Source organism: Cheilinus undulatus, linkage group 18 (assembly GCF_018320785.1).
Source record: "Cheilinus undulatus linkage group 18, ASM1832078v1, whole genome shotgun sequence".
Taxonomy (NCBI): Eukaryota; Metazoa; Chordata; class Actinopteri; order Labriformes; family Labridae; genus Cheilinus; species Cheilinus undulatus.
This window is the reverse complement of record NC_054882.1, coordinates 44,126,008-44,142,727: the sequence shown is the minus strand read 5'-3', so window position 1 is coordinate 44,142,727 and position 16,720 is coordinate 44,126,008. Positions and strand designations below refer to the sequence as shown.

The 16,720-nt window shown below is 41.6% G+C and overlaps 1 protein-coding gene across 1 annotated transcript; it reads left to right on the top strand.

Annotated features, from left to right (window-relative positions):
* The first annotated feature begins 3,886 nt into the window (after positions 1 to 3,886).
* LOC121526765 (cytochrome c oxidase subunit 8B, mitochondrial) lies at positions 3,887 to 16,338 on the top strand. Its single transcript, XM_041813490.1, has 2 exons — positions 3,887 to 4,047; positions 16,013 to 16,338. The coding sequence occupies exons 1-2, from the start codon at positions 3,931 to 3,933 to the stop codon at positions 16,106 to 16,108; spliced, it is 213 nt and encodes a 70-aa protein (XP_041669424.1). The 5' UTR covers positions 3,887 to 3,930; the 3' UTR covers positions 16,109 to 16,338.
* The last annotated feature ends 382 nt before the right edge of the window (positions 16,339 to 16,720 follow it).

Below are 16,720 nucleotides of genomic sequence, written 5' to 3'. Positions count from 1 at the left end.
ACAAACAAACAAACAAACAAAAAAAAAAGCAGAGGCTCATTAACTGAGCTTTGATACCCTTCACCACTTTCTGATGAGTGTTTTTGTATTTGAAAGCCAGTCACTGGCATTAAAATTAACTATTCAGAAAACAGAAATAGGATTAATAAAAAGCCAATATTCACGTCTCATGTTGTGGTTATACAAGGGTTATTTGTCAGTCCAGAAAATGTTCAGGTCCCTAACTCTAACTCTAACTCTACCCCTAACTCTAACCCTAACTCTAACTCTAACTCTAACTCTAACTCTAAAACCTACCCCTAACTCTAACTCTAACTCTAACTCTAAAACCTACCCCTAACTCTAACTCTAACTCTAAAACCTACCCCTAACTCTAACTCTAATTCTAACTCTAACTCTACCCCTAACTCTAACTCTAACTCTACCCCTAACTCTAACTCTAACTCTAACTCTAAAACCTACCCCTAACTCTAACTCTAACTCTAAAACCTACCCCTAACTCTAACTCTAACTCTAACCCTAACCCTAACCCTAACTCTAACTCTAACTCTAACTCTAAAACCTACCCCTAACTCTAACTCTAACTCTAACTCTAAAACCTACTCCTAACTCTAACTCTAAAACCTACCCCTAACTCTAACTCTAACTCTAAAACCTACCCCTTACTCTAACTCTAACTCTAACTCTAACCCTAACTCTAACCCTAACTCTAACTCTAACTCTACCCCTAACTCTAACTCTAACTCTAAAACCTAACTCTAACTCTAACTCTACCCCTAACTCTAACTCTAACTCCAAAACCTAACTCTAACTCTAACTCTACAACCTACCCCTAACTCTAACTCTAACTCTAACTCTAAAACCTAACTCTAACTCTAACTCTAAAACCTACCCCTAACTCTAACTCTAACTCTAACTCTAACTCTAAAACCAACCCCTTACTCTAACTCTAACTCTAACTCTATCTCTTACTCTAAAACCTACCCCTAACTCTAACTCTAACTCTATCTCTAACTCTAAAACCTACCCCTAACTCTAACTCTAACTCTAACTCTAAAACCTACCCCTAACTCTAACTCTAACTCTAACTCTAAAACCTAACTCTAACTCTAAAACCTAACTCTAACTCTAACTCTAAATCTAAAACCTAACTCTAACTCTAACTCTAACTCTAAAACCTACCCCTAACTCTAACTCTAACTCTAAAACCTAACTCTAACTCTAACTCTAACTCTAAAACCTACCCCTAACTCTAACTCTAACTCTTACTCTAAAACCTACCCCTTACTCTAAATCTAAAACCTAACTCTAACTCTAACTCTAACTCTACCCCTAACTCTAACTCTAACTCTACCCCTAACTCTAACTCTAACTCTAACTCTAAAACCTACCCCTAACTCTAACTCTAACTCTAAAACCTACCCCTAACTCTAACTCTAACTCTAAAACCTACCCCTAACTCTAACTCTAACTCTAACTCTAACTCTAAAACCTACCCCTAACTCTAACTCTAACTCTGACTCTAAAACCTACCCCTAACTCTAACTCTAACTCTAACTCTAAAACCTAACTCTAACTCTAAAACCTAACTCTAACTCTAACTCTAAATCTAAAACCTAACTCTAACTCTAACTCTAACTCTAAAACCTACCCCTAACTCTAACTCTAACTCTAAAACCAACCCTTAACTCTAACTCTAACTCTAAAACCTACCCCTAACTCTAACTCTAACTCTTACTCTAAAACCTACCCCTTACTCTAACTCTAACTCTAACCCTAACTCTAACTCTAACTCTACCCCTAACTCTAACTCTAACTCTACCCCTAACTCTAACTCTAACTCTAACTCTAAAACCTACCCCTGACTCTAACTCTAACTCTAAAACCTACCCCTAACTCTAACTCTAACTCTAACTCTACCCCTAACTCTAACTCTAACTCTAACTCTAAAACCTACCCCTAACTCTAACTCTAACTCTGACTCTAAAACCTACCCCTAACTCTAACTCTAACTCTAACTCTAACTCTACCCCTAACTCTAACTCTAACTCTACCTCTAACTCTAACTCTAGCTCTACCCCTAACTCTAACTCTAACTCTAACTCTACCCCTAACTCTAACTCTACCCCTAACTCTAACTCTAACTCTAACTCTAAAACCTACCCCTAACTCTAACTCTAACTCTAACTCTAAAACCTACCCCTAACTCTAACTCTAACTCTAAAACCTACCCCTAACTCTAACTCTACCTCTAACTCTAACTCTAAAACCTACCCCTAACTCTAACTCTAAAACCTACCCCAACTCTAACTCTAACTCTAACCCTAACTCTACCCCTAACTCTAACTCTAACTCTACCCCTAACTCTAACTCTAACACTAACTCTAACTCTACCCCTAACTCTAACTCTAACTCTAACTCTAAAACCTACCCCTAACTCTACCCCTAACTCTAACTCTAACTCTACCCCTAACTCTGACTCTAACTCTAACTCTACCCCTAACTCTAACTCTAACTCTACCCCTAACTCTAACTCTACCCCTAACTCTAACTCTAACTCTAACTCTACCCCTAACTCTAACTCTAACTCTAACTCTACCCCTAACTCTAACTCTAACTCTGCCCCTAACTCTAACTCTAACTCTACCCCTAACTCTAACTCTAACTCTAACTCTACCCCTAACTCTACCACTAACTCTAACTCTAACTCTAACTCTAACTCTAACTCTAACTCTACCCCTTACTCTAACTCTAACTCTAACTCTACCCCTAACTCTAACTCTACCCCTAACTCTAACTCTAACTCTAACTCTAAAACCTAACTCTAACTCTACCCCTAACTCTAACTCTAACTCTAACTCTACCCCTAACTCTAACTCTAACTCTAACTCTACCCCTAACTCTAACTCTAACTCTAACTCTACCCCTAACTCTAACTCTACCCCTAACTCTAACTCTAACTCTAACTCTACCCCTAACTCTAACTCTAACTCTAACTCTAAAACCTAACTCTAACTCTAACTCTAACTCTAAAACCTTACTCTAACTCTAACTCTAACTCTAAAACCTAACTCTAACTCTAACTCTAACTCTAAAGCCTAACTCTAACTCTAACTCCAACTCTAAAACCTTACTCTAACTCTCCCCCTAACTCCAACTCTAAATCTAACTCTAACTCTACCCCTAACTCTAACTCTAACTCTAAAACCTAACTCTAACTCTAACTCCAACTCTAAAACCTTACTCTAACTCTAACTCTAACTCTAAAACCTAACTCTAACTCTAAAACCTAACTCTAACTCTAACTCTAACTCTAACTCTAAAACCTAACTCTAACCCTAACTCTACCCCTAACTCTAACTCTAACTCTAACTCTAAAACCTAACTCTAACTCTAACTCTAACTCTACCCCTAACTCTAACTCTAACTCCAACTCTAACTCTACCCCTAACTCTAACTCTAACTCTAAAACCTAACTCTAACTCTAACTCTAAAACCTAACTCTAACCCTAACTCTACCCCTAACTCTAACTCTAACTCTTACTCAACCCCTTACTCTAACTCTAACTCTACCCCTAACTCTAACTCTAACTCTAAAACCTTACTCTAACTCTACCCCTAACTCTAACTCTAACTCTAACTCTAACTCTACCCCTAACTCTAACTCTAACTCTAAAACCTAACTCTAACTCTAACTCTAAAACCTAACTCTAACTCTAACTCTAACCCTACCCTGGCCCCAGCATACTGACGTTTCTTAACTGTGTAATGTTAGAGCACGTTTCCATACAGAACTGTTGTACCACTTTACATCCAGAGGTAGGCAGTGATGTTACTTTGGACAAATATCGAACGAAGAAGAAGACGGCGACAGGAAATGACCTCACTTCCGCCTTTCGTCATAGCTTCTTCTTCAGACAGCAGACCAACATGTCGGGACTCCTGAGAGTTATCGCCAGCCGTGCTGCCCCTTCTCTGCGGCTACAGAGCGCCGTTCAGAGGGCAAACCTGTACACCAGACCGGCCAAGGATAAGGTCGGAGCAGTGGTGGGTCTGCTTTTCTTCATTCAACCCTCTGCTACGAGCTAACAGCGGAGCTAGCGCTAGCTACATGCTAACCGTCCTTGGCGAGGCTAGAGGACAGTAGAGTCACCGAGTGGTAGATACTGGTTATTAGAGGGTTAATTAGTGGTAGATACTGGTTATTAGAGGGTTAATTAGTGGTAGATACTGGTTATTAGAGGGTTAATTAGTGGTAGATACTGGTTATTAGAGGGTTAATTAGTGGTAGATACTGGTTATTAGAGGGTTTATTAGTGGTAGATACTGGTTATTAGAGGGTTAATTAGTGGTAGATACTGGTTATTAGAGGGTTAATTAGTGGTAGATACTGGTTATTAGAGGGTTAATTAGTGGTAGATACTGGTTATAAGAGGGTTAATTAGTGGTAGACACTGGTTATTAGAGGGTTAATTAGTGGTAGATACTGGTTATTAGAGGGTTAATTAGTGGTAGACACTGGTTATTAGAGGGTTAATTAGTGGTAGATACCGGTTATTAGAGGGTTAATAAGTGGTAGATACTGGTTATTAGAGGGTTAATTAGTGGTTGATATGGGTGGTGGGATGGGTTTCTGAGTCTTTGCTTATTTTCTTTTTAGTCGTGTTATCAGTTTAATAATGCTACGCTATGACAGGCAGATAGTTCATAATGCTAACAGGACATCTGATAACACCCTGTAACATAGAGAACCATGTCCTCAGTGACTGTAACGTAGAGAACCGTGTCCTCAGTGACTGTAACGTAGAGAACCATGTCCTCAGTGACTGTAACGTAGAGAACTGTAATGTAGCGAACTGTGTCCTCAGTGACTGTAATGTAGAGAACCGTGTCCTCAGTGACTGTAATGTAGAGAACTGTAATGTAGCGAACTGTGTCCTCAGTGACTGTAATGTAGAGAACTGTAATGTAGCGAACTGTGTCCTCAGTGACTGTAATGTAGAGAACTGTAATGTAGCGAACTGTGTCCTCAGTGACTGTAATGTAGAGAACTGTAATGTAGCGAACTGTGTCCTCAGTGACTGTAATGTAGAGAACCGTGTCCTCAGTGACTGTAACGTAGAGAACTGTAATGTAGCGAACTGTGTCCTCAGTGACTGTAATGTAGAGAACCGTGTCCTCAGTGACTGTAATGTAGAGAACCGTGTCCTCAGTGACTGTAACGTAGAGAACTGTAATGTAGAGAACCGTGTCCTCAGTGACTGTAATGTAGAGAACCATGTCCTCAGTGACTGTAATGTAGAGAACTGTAATGTAGAGAACCGTGTCCTCAGTGATTGTAATGTAGAGAACCGTGTCCTCAGTGACTGTAATGTAGAGAACTGTAATGTAGAGAACCGTGTCCTCAGTGATTGTAATGTAGAGAACCGTGTCCTCAGTGACTGTAACGTAGAGAACTGTAATGTAGAGAACCGTGTCCTCAGTGACTGTAACGTAGAGAACTGTAATGTAGAGAACCGTGTCCTCAGTGACTGTAACGTAGACAACTGTAATGTAGAGAACCGTGTCCTCAGTGACTATGATGTAGAGAACCATGTCATTGTAATGTAGAGAACCATTTCCTCAGTGACTGTAATGTAGAGAACCGTGTCCTCAGTGACTGTAATGTAGAGAACCGTGTCCTCAGTGACTGTAATGTAGAGAACCGTGTCCTCAGTGACTATGATGTAGAGAACCATGTCATTGTAATGTAGAGAACCATGTCATTGTAATGTAGAGAACCGTGTCCTCAGTGACTGTAATGTAGAGAACCGTGTCCTCAGTGACTGTAATGTAGAGAACCGTGTCCTCAGTGACTGTAATGTAGAGAACTGTAATGTAGAGGACCGTGTCCTCAGTGACTGTAATGTAGAGGACCGTGTCCTCAGTGACTATGATGTAGAGAACCATGTCATTGTAATGTAGAGAACCATGTCATTGTAATGTAGAGAACCATGTCCTCAGTGACTGTAATGTAGAGAACCGTGTCCTCAGTGACTGTAATGTAGAGGACCGTGTCCTCAGTGACTATGATGTAGAGAACCATGTCATTGTTATGTAGAGAACCATGTCCTCAGTGACTGTATTGTAGAGAACCATGTCATTGTAATGTAGAGAACCATGTCCTCAGTGACTGTAATGTAGAGAACCGTGTCCTCAGTGACTGTAATGTAGAGAACCATGTCCTCAGTGACTGTAATGTAGAGAACCGTGTCCTCAGTGACTGTAACGTAGAGAACCATGTCATTGTAATGTAGAGAACCATGTCCTCAGTGACTGTAATGTAGAGAACCGTGTCCTCAGTGACTGTAATGTAGAGAACCATGTCCTCAGTGACTGTAATGTAGAGAACTGTAATGTAGCGAACTGTGTCCTCAGTGACTGTAATGTAGAGAACCGTGTCCTCAGTGACTGTAATGTAGAGAACCATGTCATTGTAATGTAGAGAACCATGTCATTGTAATGTAGAGAACCATGTCATTGTAATGTAGAGAACCGTGTCCTCAGTGACTGTAATGTAGAGAACCGTGTCCTCAGTGACTGTAATGTAGAGAACCATGTCATTGTAATGTAGAGAACCATGTCATTGTAATGTAGAGAACCATGTCATTGTAATGTAGAGAACCATGTCATTGTAATGTAGAGAACCGTGTCCTCAGTGACTGTAATGTAGAGAACTGTGTCCTCAGTGACTGTAATGTAGAGAACCGTGTCCTCAGTGACTGTAATGTAGAGAACTGTAATGTAGAGAACCGTGTCCTCAGTGACTGTAATGTAGAGAACCGTGTCCTCAGTGACTGTAATGTAGAGAACCATGTCATTGTAATGTAGAGAACCATGTCATTGTAATGTAGAGAACCATGTCCTCAGTGACTGTAATGTAGAGAACCGTGTCCTCAGTGACTGTAATGTAGAGAACTGTAATGTAGAGAACCGTGTCCTCAGTGACTGTAATGTAGAGAACCGTGTCCTCAGTGACTGTAATGTAGAGAACTGTAATGTAGAGAACCGTGTCCTCAATGACTGTCATGTAGAGAACCGTGTCCTCAGTGACTGTAAGGTAGAGAACTGTAATGTAGAGAACCATGTCATTGTTATGTAGAGAACCGTGTCCTAGTGACTGTAATGTAGAGAACCATGTCCTCAGTGACTGTAATGTAGAGAACCGTGTCCTCAATGACTGTAATGTAGAGGACCGTGTACTCAGTGACTGTAATGTAGAGAACTGTAATGTAGAGAACCATGTCATTGTAATGTAGAGAACCATGTCATTGTAATGTAGAGAACCATGTCATTGTAATGTAGAGAACCATGTCCTCAGTGACTGTAATGTAGAGAACCGTGTCCTCAATGACTGTAATGTAGAGAACCATGTCCTCAGTGACTGTAATGTAGAGAACCATGTCATTGTAATGTAGAGAACCATGTCATTGTAATTTAGAGAACCATGTCATTGTAATGTAGAGAACCATGTCATTGTAATGTAGAGAACCATGTCCTCAGTGACTGTAATGTAGAGTACCATGTCCTCAATGACTGTAATGTAGAGAACCGTGTCCTCAGTGACTGTAATGTAGAGAACTGTAATGTAGAGAACCATGTCATTGTAATGTAGAGAACCGTGTCCTCAGTGACTGTAATGTAGAGAACCGTGTCCTCAGTGACTGTAATGTAGAGAACTGTAATGTAGAGAACCGTGTCCTCAGTGACTGTAATGTAGAGAACCGTGTCCTCAGTGACTGTAATGTAGAGAACCATGTCATTGTAATGTAGAGAACCATGTCATTGTAATGTAGAGAACCGTGTCCTCAGTGACTGTAATGTAGAGAACCGTGTCCTCAGTGACTGTAATGTAGAGAACTGTAATGTAGAGAACCGTGTCCTCAGTGACTGTAATGTAGAGAACCGTGTCCTCAGTGACTGTAATGTAGAGAACTGTAATGTAGAGAACCGTGTCCTCAATGACTGTCATGTAGAGAACCGTGTCCTCAGTGACTGTAAGGTAGAGAACTGTAATGTAGAGAACCATGTCATTGTTATGTAGAGAACCGTGTCCTAGTGACTGTAATGTAGAGAACCATGTCCTCAGTGACTGTAACTGAGAACTGTAATGTAGAGAACCATGTCCTCAGTGACTGTAATGTAGAGAACCGTGTCCTCAGTGACTGTAATGTAGAGAACCGTGTCCTCAGTGACTGTAATGTAGAGAACCGTGTCCTCAGTGACTATGATGTAGAGAACCATGTCATTGTAATGTAGAGAACCATGTCCTCAGTGACTGTAACGTAGAGAACCATGTCATTGTAATGTAGAGAACCATGTCCTCAGTGACTGTAATGTAGAGAACCGTGTCCTCAGTGACTGTAATGTAGAGAACCATGTCCTCAGTGACTGTAATGTAGAGAACCGTGTCCTCAGTGACTGTAACGTAGAGAACCATGTCATTGTAATGTAGAGAACCGTGTCCTCAGTGACTGTAATGTAGAGAACCATGTCCTCAGTGACTGTAATGTAGAGAACTGTAATGTAGCGAACTGTGTCCTCAGTGACTGTAATGTAGAGAACCGTGTCCTCAGTGACTGTAATGTAGAGAACCATGTCATTGTAATGTAGAGAACCATGTCATTGTAATGTAGAGAACCATGTCATTGTAATGTAGAGAACCGTGTCCTCAGTGACTGTAATGTAGAGAACCGTGTCCTCAGTGACTGTAATGTAGAGAACCATGTCCTCAGTGACTGTAATGTAGAGAACCATGTCCTCAGTGACTGTAATGTAGAGAACTGTAATGTAGAGAACCGGGTCCTCAGTGTCTGTAACTTTGAGAACTGTAATGTAGAGAACCGTGTCCTCAGTGACTGTAATGTAGAGAACCGTTTCCTCAGTGACTGTAATGTAGAGAACCATGTCCTCAGTGACTGTAATGTAGAGAACTGTAATGTAGAGAACGGTGTCCTCAAGTGACTGTCATGTAGAGAACTGTAGAGAACCATGTCCTCAGTGACTGTAACGTAGAGAACTGTAATATAGAGAACCATGTCATTGTTATGTAGAGAACCGTGTCCTAGTGACTGTAATGTAGAGAACCATGTCCTCAGTGACTGTAACGTAGAGAACTGTAATGTAGAGAACCGTGTCCTCAGTGACTGTAATGTAGAGAACCATGTCCTCAGTGACTGTAATGTAGAGAACCATGTCCTCAGTGACTGTAACGTAGAGAACTGTAATGTAGAGAACCGTGTCCTCAGTGACTGTAATGTAGAGAACCATGTCCTCAGTGACTGTAACGTAGAGAACTGTAATGTAGAGAACCGTGTCCTCAGTGACTGTAATGTAGAGAACCGTGTCCTCAGTGACTGTAATGTAGAGAACCGTGTCCTCAGTGACTGTAATGTAGAGAACCGTGTCCTCAGTGACTGTAACGTAGAGAACTGTAATATAGAGAACCATGTCATTGTTATGTAGAGAACCGTGTCCTAGTGACTGTAATGTAGAGAACCATGTCCTCAGTGACTGTAACGTAGAGAACTGTAATGTAGAGAACCGTGTCCTCAGTGACTGTAATGTAGAGAACCATGTCCTCAGTGACTGTAACGTAGAGAACTGTAATGTAGAGAACCGTGTCCTCAGTGACTGTAATGTAGAGAACCGTGTCCTCAGTGACTGTAATGTAGAGAACCGTGTCCTCAGTGACTGTAATGTAGAGAACCGTGTCCTCAGTGACTGTAATGTAGAGAACCGTGTCCTCAGTGACTGTATTGTAGAGAACCGTGTCCTCAGTGACTGTATTGTAGAGAACCGTGTCCTCAGTGACTGTATTGTAGAGAACCGTGTCCTCAGTGACTGTATTGTAGAGAACCGTGTCCTCAGTGACTGTATTGTAGAGAACCGTGTCCTCAGTGACTGTAATGTAGAGAACCGTGTCCTCAGTGACTGTAACGTGGAGAACTGTAATGTAGAGAACCGTGTCCTCAGTGACTGTAATGTAGAGAACCATGTCCTCAGTGACTGTAATGTAGAGAACTGTAATGTAGCGAACTGTGTCCTCAGTGACTGTAATGTAGAGAACCGTGTCCTCAGTGACTGTAATGTAGAGAACCATGTCATTGTAATGTAGAGAACCATGTCATTGTAATGTAGAGAACCATGTCATTGTAATGTAGAGAACCGTGTCCTCAGTGACTGTAATGTAGAGAACCGTGTCCTCAGTGACTGTAATGTAGAGAACCATGTCATTGTAATGTAGAGAACCATGTCATTGTAATGTAGAGAACCATGTCATTGTAATGTAGAGAACCGTGTCCTCAGTGACTGTAATGTAGAGAACTGTGTCCTCAGTGACTGTAATGTAGAGAACCGTGTCCTCAGTGACTGTAATGTAGAGAACTGTAATGTAGAGAACCGTGTCCTCAGTGACTGTAATGTAGAGAACCGTGTCCTCAGTGACTGTAATGTAGAGAACCATGTCATTGTAATGTAGAGAACCATGTCATTGTAATGTAGAGAACCATGTCCTCAGTGACTGTAATGTAGAGAACCGTGTCCTCAGTGACTGTAATGTAGAGAACTGTAATGTAGAGAACCGTGTCCTCAGTGACTGTAATGTAGAGAACCGTGTCCTCAGTGACTGTAATGTAGAGAACTGTAATGTAGAGAACCGTGTCCTCAATGACTGTAATGTAGAGAACCGTGTCCTCAGTGACTGTAAGGTAGAGAACTGTAATGTAGAGAACCATGTCATTGTTATGTAGAGAACCGTGTCCTAGTGACTGTAATGTAGAGAACCATGTCCTCAGTGACTGTAATGTAGAGAACCGTGTCCTCAATGACTGTAATGTAGAGGACCGTGTACTCAGTGACTGTAATGTAGAGAACTGTAATGTAGAGAACCATGTCATTGTAATGTAGAGAACCATGTCATTGTAATGTAGAGAACCATGTCATTGTAATGTAGAGAACCATGTCCTCAGTGACTGTAATGTAGAGAACCGTGTCCTCAATGACTGTAATGTAGAGAACCATGTCCTCAGTGACTGTAATGTAGAGAACCATGTCATTGTAATGTAGAGAACCATGTCATTGTAATTTAGAGAACCATGTCATTGTAATGTAGAGAACCATGTCATTGTAATGTAGAGAACCATGTCCTCAGTGACTGTAATGTAGAGTACCATGTCCTCAATGACTGTAATGTAGAGAACCGTGTCCTCAGTGACTGTAATGTAGAGAACTGTAATGTAGAGAACCATGTCATTGTAATGTAGAGAACCATGTCATTGTAATGTAGAGAACCGTGTCCTCAGTGACTGTAATGTAGAGAACCGTGTCCTCAGTGACTGTAATGTAGAGAACTGTAATGTAGAGAACCGTGTCCTCAGTGACTGTAATGTAGAGAACCGTGTCCTCAGTGACTGTAATGTAGAGAACTGTAATGTAGAGAACCGTGTCCTCAATGACTGTCATGTAGAGAACCGTGTCCTCAGTGACTGTAACGTAGAGAACTGTAATGTAGAGAACCATGTCATTGTTATGTAGAGAACCGTGTCCTAGTGACTGTAATGTAGAGAACCATGTCCTCAGTGACTGTAACGTAGAGAACTGTAATGTAGAGAACCGTGTCCTCAGTGACTGTAATGTAGAGAACCATGTCCTCAGTGACTGTAATGTAGAGAACCGTGTCCTCAGTGACTGTAATGTAGAGAACCGTGTCCTCAGTGACTGTAACGTAGAGAACCATGTCATTGTAATGTAGAGAACCGTGTCCTCAGTGACTGTAACGTAGAGAACCATGTCATTGTAATGTAGAGAACCATGTCCTCAGTGACTGTAATGTAGAGAACCGTGTCCTCAGTGACTGTAATGTAGAGAACCATGTCCTCAGTGACTGTAATGTAGAGAACCGTGTCCTCAGTGACTGTAACGTAGAGAACCATGTCATTGTAATGTAGAGAACCATGTCCTCAGTGACTGTAATGTAGAGAACCGTGTCCTCAGTGACTGTAATGTAGAGAACCATGTCCTCAGTGACTGTAATGTAGAGAACTGTAATGTAGCGAACTGTGTCCTCAGTGACTGTAATGTAGAGAACCGTGTCCTCAGTGACTGTAATGTAGAGAACCGTGTCCTCAGTGACTGTAATGTAGAGAACCATGTCCTCAGTGACTGTAATGTAGAGAACCATGTCCTCAGTGACTGTAATGTAGAGAACTGTAATGTAGAGAACCGGGTCCTCAGTGTCTGTAACTTTGAGAACTGTAATGTAGAGAACCGTGTCCTCAGTGACTGTAATGTAGAGAACCGTTTCCTCAGTGACTGTAATGTAGAGAACCATGTCCTCAGTGACTGTAATGTAGAGAACCATGTCCTCAGTGACTGTAATGTAGAGAACTGTAATGTAGAGAACCGGGTCCTCAGTGTCTGTAACTTTGAGAACTGTAATGTAGAGAACCGTGTCCTCAGTGACTGTAATGTAGAGAACCGTTTCCTCAGTGACTGTAATGTAGAGAACCATGTCCTCAGTGACTGTAATGTAGAGAACTGTAATGTAGAGAACCGTGCCCTCAGTGACTGTAATGTAGAGAACTGTAATGTAGAGAACCATGTCCTCAATGACTGTAACGTAGAGAACTGTAATATAGAGAACCATGTCATTGTTATGTAGAGAACCGTGTCCTAGTGACTGTAATGTAGAGAACCATGTCCTCAGTGACTGTAACGTAGAGAACTGTAATATAGAGAACCATGTCATTGTTATGTAGAGAACCGTGTCCTAGTGACTGTAATGTAGAGAACCATGTCCTCAGTGACTGTAACGTAGAGAACTGTAATGTAGAGAACCGTGTCCTCAGTGACTGTAATGTAGAGAACCATGTCCTCAGTGACTGTAACGTCGAGAACTGTAATGTAGAGAACCGTGTCCTCAGTGACTGTAATGTAGAGAACCGTGTCCTCAGTGACTGTAATGTAGAGAACCGTGTCCTCAGTGACTGTAATGTAGAGAACCGTGTCCTCAGTGACTGTATTGTAGAGAACCGTGTCCTCAGTGACTGTATTGTAGAGAACCGTGTCCTCAGTGATTGTATTGTAGAGAACCGTGTCCTCAGTGACTGTATTGTAGAGAACCGTGTCCTCAGTGATTGTATTGTAGAGAACCGTGTCCTCAGTGACTGTATTGTAGAGAACCGTGTCCTCAGTGACTGTATTGTAGAGAACCGTGTCCTCAGTGACTGTATTGTAGAGAACCGTGTCCTCAGTGACTGTATTGTAGTGATCCGTGTCCTCAGTGACTGTATTGTAGAGAACCGTGTCCTCAGTGACTGTAATGTAGAGAACCGTGTCCTCAGTGACTGTAACGTGGAGAACTGTAATGTAGAGAACCGTGTCCTCAGTGACTGTAATGTAGAGAACCGTGTCCTCAGTGACTGTAATGTAGAGAACTGTAATGTAGAGAACCATGTCCTCATTAATGAGTAGAATTATTCAAAGATATCCATTAATGTAGAGACAGCGCTCTTTAAAGTGGACTAAATCTGTAGCGTTTAAAGTCATATTACATTTAGGTTGTTGATCTCCAGTAGGGGTGGGAATTTGTAAGATTTTATAGATATCGATGCTGTAATTGATTCTTCTTTTCAGTTCGATTCTTTATCGATTCCTTTGTGTGAATTTTGTTTTTGGATTGCTAAAAATGTTAAACATCAGTGTTTGGGAGGAGAACATTCAATAACATACAAAAAAATCTCTTTTTTTGTTGGATGTGTCTCTGTTAAGACAAACTGCTCTCTGGATCTCTAATCCGTGAACTTGAATTAGAATACAGTTCTACTGCTCATTTTCTTTAAAAGATAAAACCTTAAAATAAAAATGAAACTACTCTCTGGATTCCAGATCTCCAGAGTACCAAAATAAACTCCTGCTGAATTAACAGCTGAAGATGAATGTCATGCATCAGACATCAGTGTTTGACAGCGTTTGTCATCGCTCTGTGTGCGTCATCTTTGGAGAAATGAAGCCGCATTTTGACCACTTTAGTCTGTTTGTGACAGTTCACTAGAAATGGGTAGTAATAAGGTAATACTGTATTCTAAGGGAAATAGCCACAGTGTTGCTTTGATTACCATCATGGAGACGGTGCTGTGGGATTAGCGCACATTAATAATAAATTCCTCGAGAATGTGTGTATTTTTCCTCACACAGCACCACTGTCTGTGTCTGAACACGCTCTACAAAGTGATGACTGAACTCCTGTTAATGTTGTTGGGACAGTTTTGTAAAAGACGAACACTCACTATAGACTGGCGCACAGATACTCATGCTATGGCTTGGCACGGCGCGGGCGCAGCTCTGACGGGGGGTATGGCCTTCTCTAAAGTCAGACTGTAATACCCCTTTCCCACTGGCTGAAAAACCCGTTTAAACACGCAAACAATCGGCTCCTGACGGCAGTGGGAAAGGCTCTAATCGGCATTCAGACCTGCGACCGACCCTGCAATGGACACGGGTTTTTATCGGCTCACCTCAGATCGGCTCCAGTGGGAACGTCACACCCGGGTGAATGCGGGATGACTTTGGCGTAACGTGCCTGCGTCATAATATCACGCCCGTAACTTGGAGCAACTAAAAGACGTCGGCAGCTGAGGGGTTAGGGTTAGGAGGGACTCTGCATGTGAGATTTATATTTGCAAGATGGCACAGCACTGGCAAGACAGCGAGATCAGAGAGCGTCTATTGATCCGTGGAGAAGAGGAGATTCGGCGCCAGGTCACAGGGACTGTGCAAGACGCAACTATATACAACAACATAGCTAAAATGTTGAGTGGCAACGACTCTCACAGTCACTCACTTTAAAGAGATTTATCTAAGAGAACAATGAATCTGTCTTACAGAGGGAAAGTACTGCACATTCACTGTTATGTGTTTAGTTGTCGTCATGACCACGCCTTTATTTCACATGTGGGTGCATGACAGTGATCAGTCCTCCTTGTCATCAACATGGTGCAGCTGTGTAATTTCATGGCACATGAATACTAAAATGCTTTGCTAGATCAGTCTTGCGATAATGAAGATATGCACTGAGAAAAATATTTTTCCCTCGGACAGATTTAGCACAGTCTTTAATTCCTCCTGCCTATCTTATAAAGCGCAGCTGGAAAGAGAGCCTTCTCAAACGATATAATCTATTAACCTTTCATTTATTTATTTATTGCATTATTTGCTGTTGGAAACGATCACATCGATCCTTTTTTTTGTTACTACACAAAAACCAACGTGATGACATCAGCTTGACACACCAGAGGAAGAAAAAAAACCGCCACGCAGCTCGTCTGCTGGCGATGGGAAAGGAGTCACTTGCCGATTGTTAGCAGGTTTACCCGCGTTTAAAAAACCCGCTTTTACACGCTAATTTTAGTGGGAAAGCGGTATTAGATGTGCTCCGCTGGCTCCAATGTGATCTAAAACAACGTGAGCTTAAAAACACTCTAACTCTTCTTTCTGGGCACATCGGTGATGAGAAAATATTCCACACGCTCACAGGTGCTGCTGCAGTCATGCCAGGTACAACAGAAACCACTGAGGGTTTTTAAAAATGTTTAAACGTATCTTTACCCGTTTAATGTGAAATGTAGATGAAATTATTCACTGCTTGTTGGTTGTCTTATGCGCTTAAGTATTCTGTAACTTTGAATAAGATCGGTGTAAACAGGACGGAGCTCACCATTGAAGCACAACAGACATAAATTATTATAAAGTCCAATCTCTGTTTAACATCACCCATCGTTAAGGTAAAATGTAAATGATGTTGATGGATTAAGCCAATTGGAACTGGTTCTCGGTTCCCACCCCTACTGAACAGGCAGCTGGCTTGTTTTTACATCATTCCTGAGTGAAATTCAGGGCCAGCAGGGGGATGGTGTGTCATTGACAGTGAAGATGCTGATTGGCTGTAAACCAACCTATCCCCCCTTTTGTCTAGGAAAGTGCAGTTGGGATTGGCTTGTTCTCCCTCGCCATCCTAGGACCAGCGGGGTGGATCCTGTCTCACCTGGAGGACTACAAGAAGACCGAATAATGGACATTTTAGCAGTCTCTAACCAGGCACCCTCAGCCCTGGGACCATCATCCTCTCCCTGCAGAGTTGACCTCCTGTCCTCTACCTCTCTGACGCCTCCACTCCACATCCCAAATGGAACGACTGTTTCAACAATGCTGACTTCTTCACATTCATACCTTTGATATTGTGTTGTACATCTTTCCTCTCGGGGAGTACGTTACAAGATTAAATTTTAACTATAACTCTAACTATGCTGCCTGCTTGTTTGTTACCGCATTTTGTTTCATCTTTCATTGGATCTGATGCGCCTGAATTTAAAAATGAGTTCAGACCAAAGATTCACAGCACAACATGTCTTTTAGACTGTCTACATCGGGGGTGTCAGACTTGATCACAGCAGGGGCTGAGATCTGGATTCAGGTCTAACCTGAGGGCCTAACAGGGTCCAGATTAAACCAGACACTCTCTACTGTGTTTTTACAGATAATAAATTATAGGGAAAATGAAACAGAGATGATAGATGATGTCAAAATTTCTAAAAAAAAAAAAAAAAAAAAGGTCAAAATGATTAAACATCACAGCAATAATGTTACTGTCCATGTCAAATAAAAGCTACATAAATAAATGAGT

Excerpts from the sequence above, each read along its gene's own strand:
- LOC121526765 (XM_041813490.1), top strand. The coding sequence starts at position 3,931 with ATGTCGGGACTCCTGAGAGTTATCGCCAGCCGTGCTGCCCCTTCTCTG. Across the intron at positions 4,048-16,012 it reads AGGATAAGGTCGGAGCAGTG|GAAAGTGCAGTTGGGATTGG; the intron begins GTGGGTCTGCTT and ends CCTTTTGTCTAG.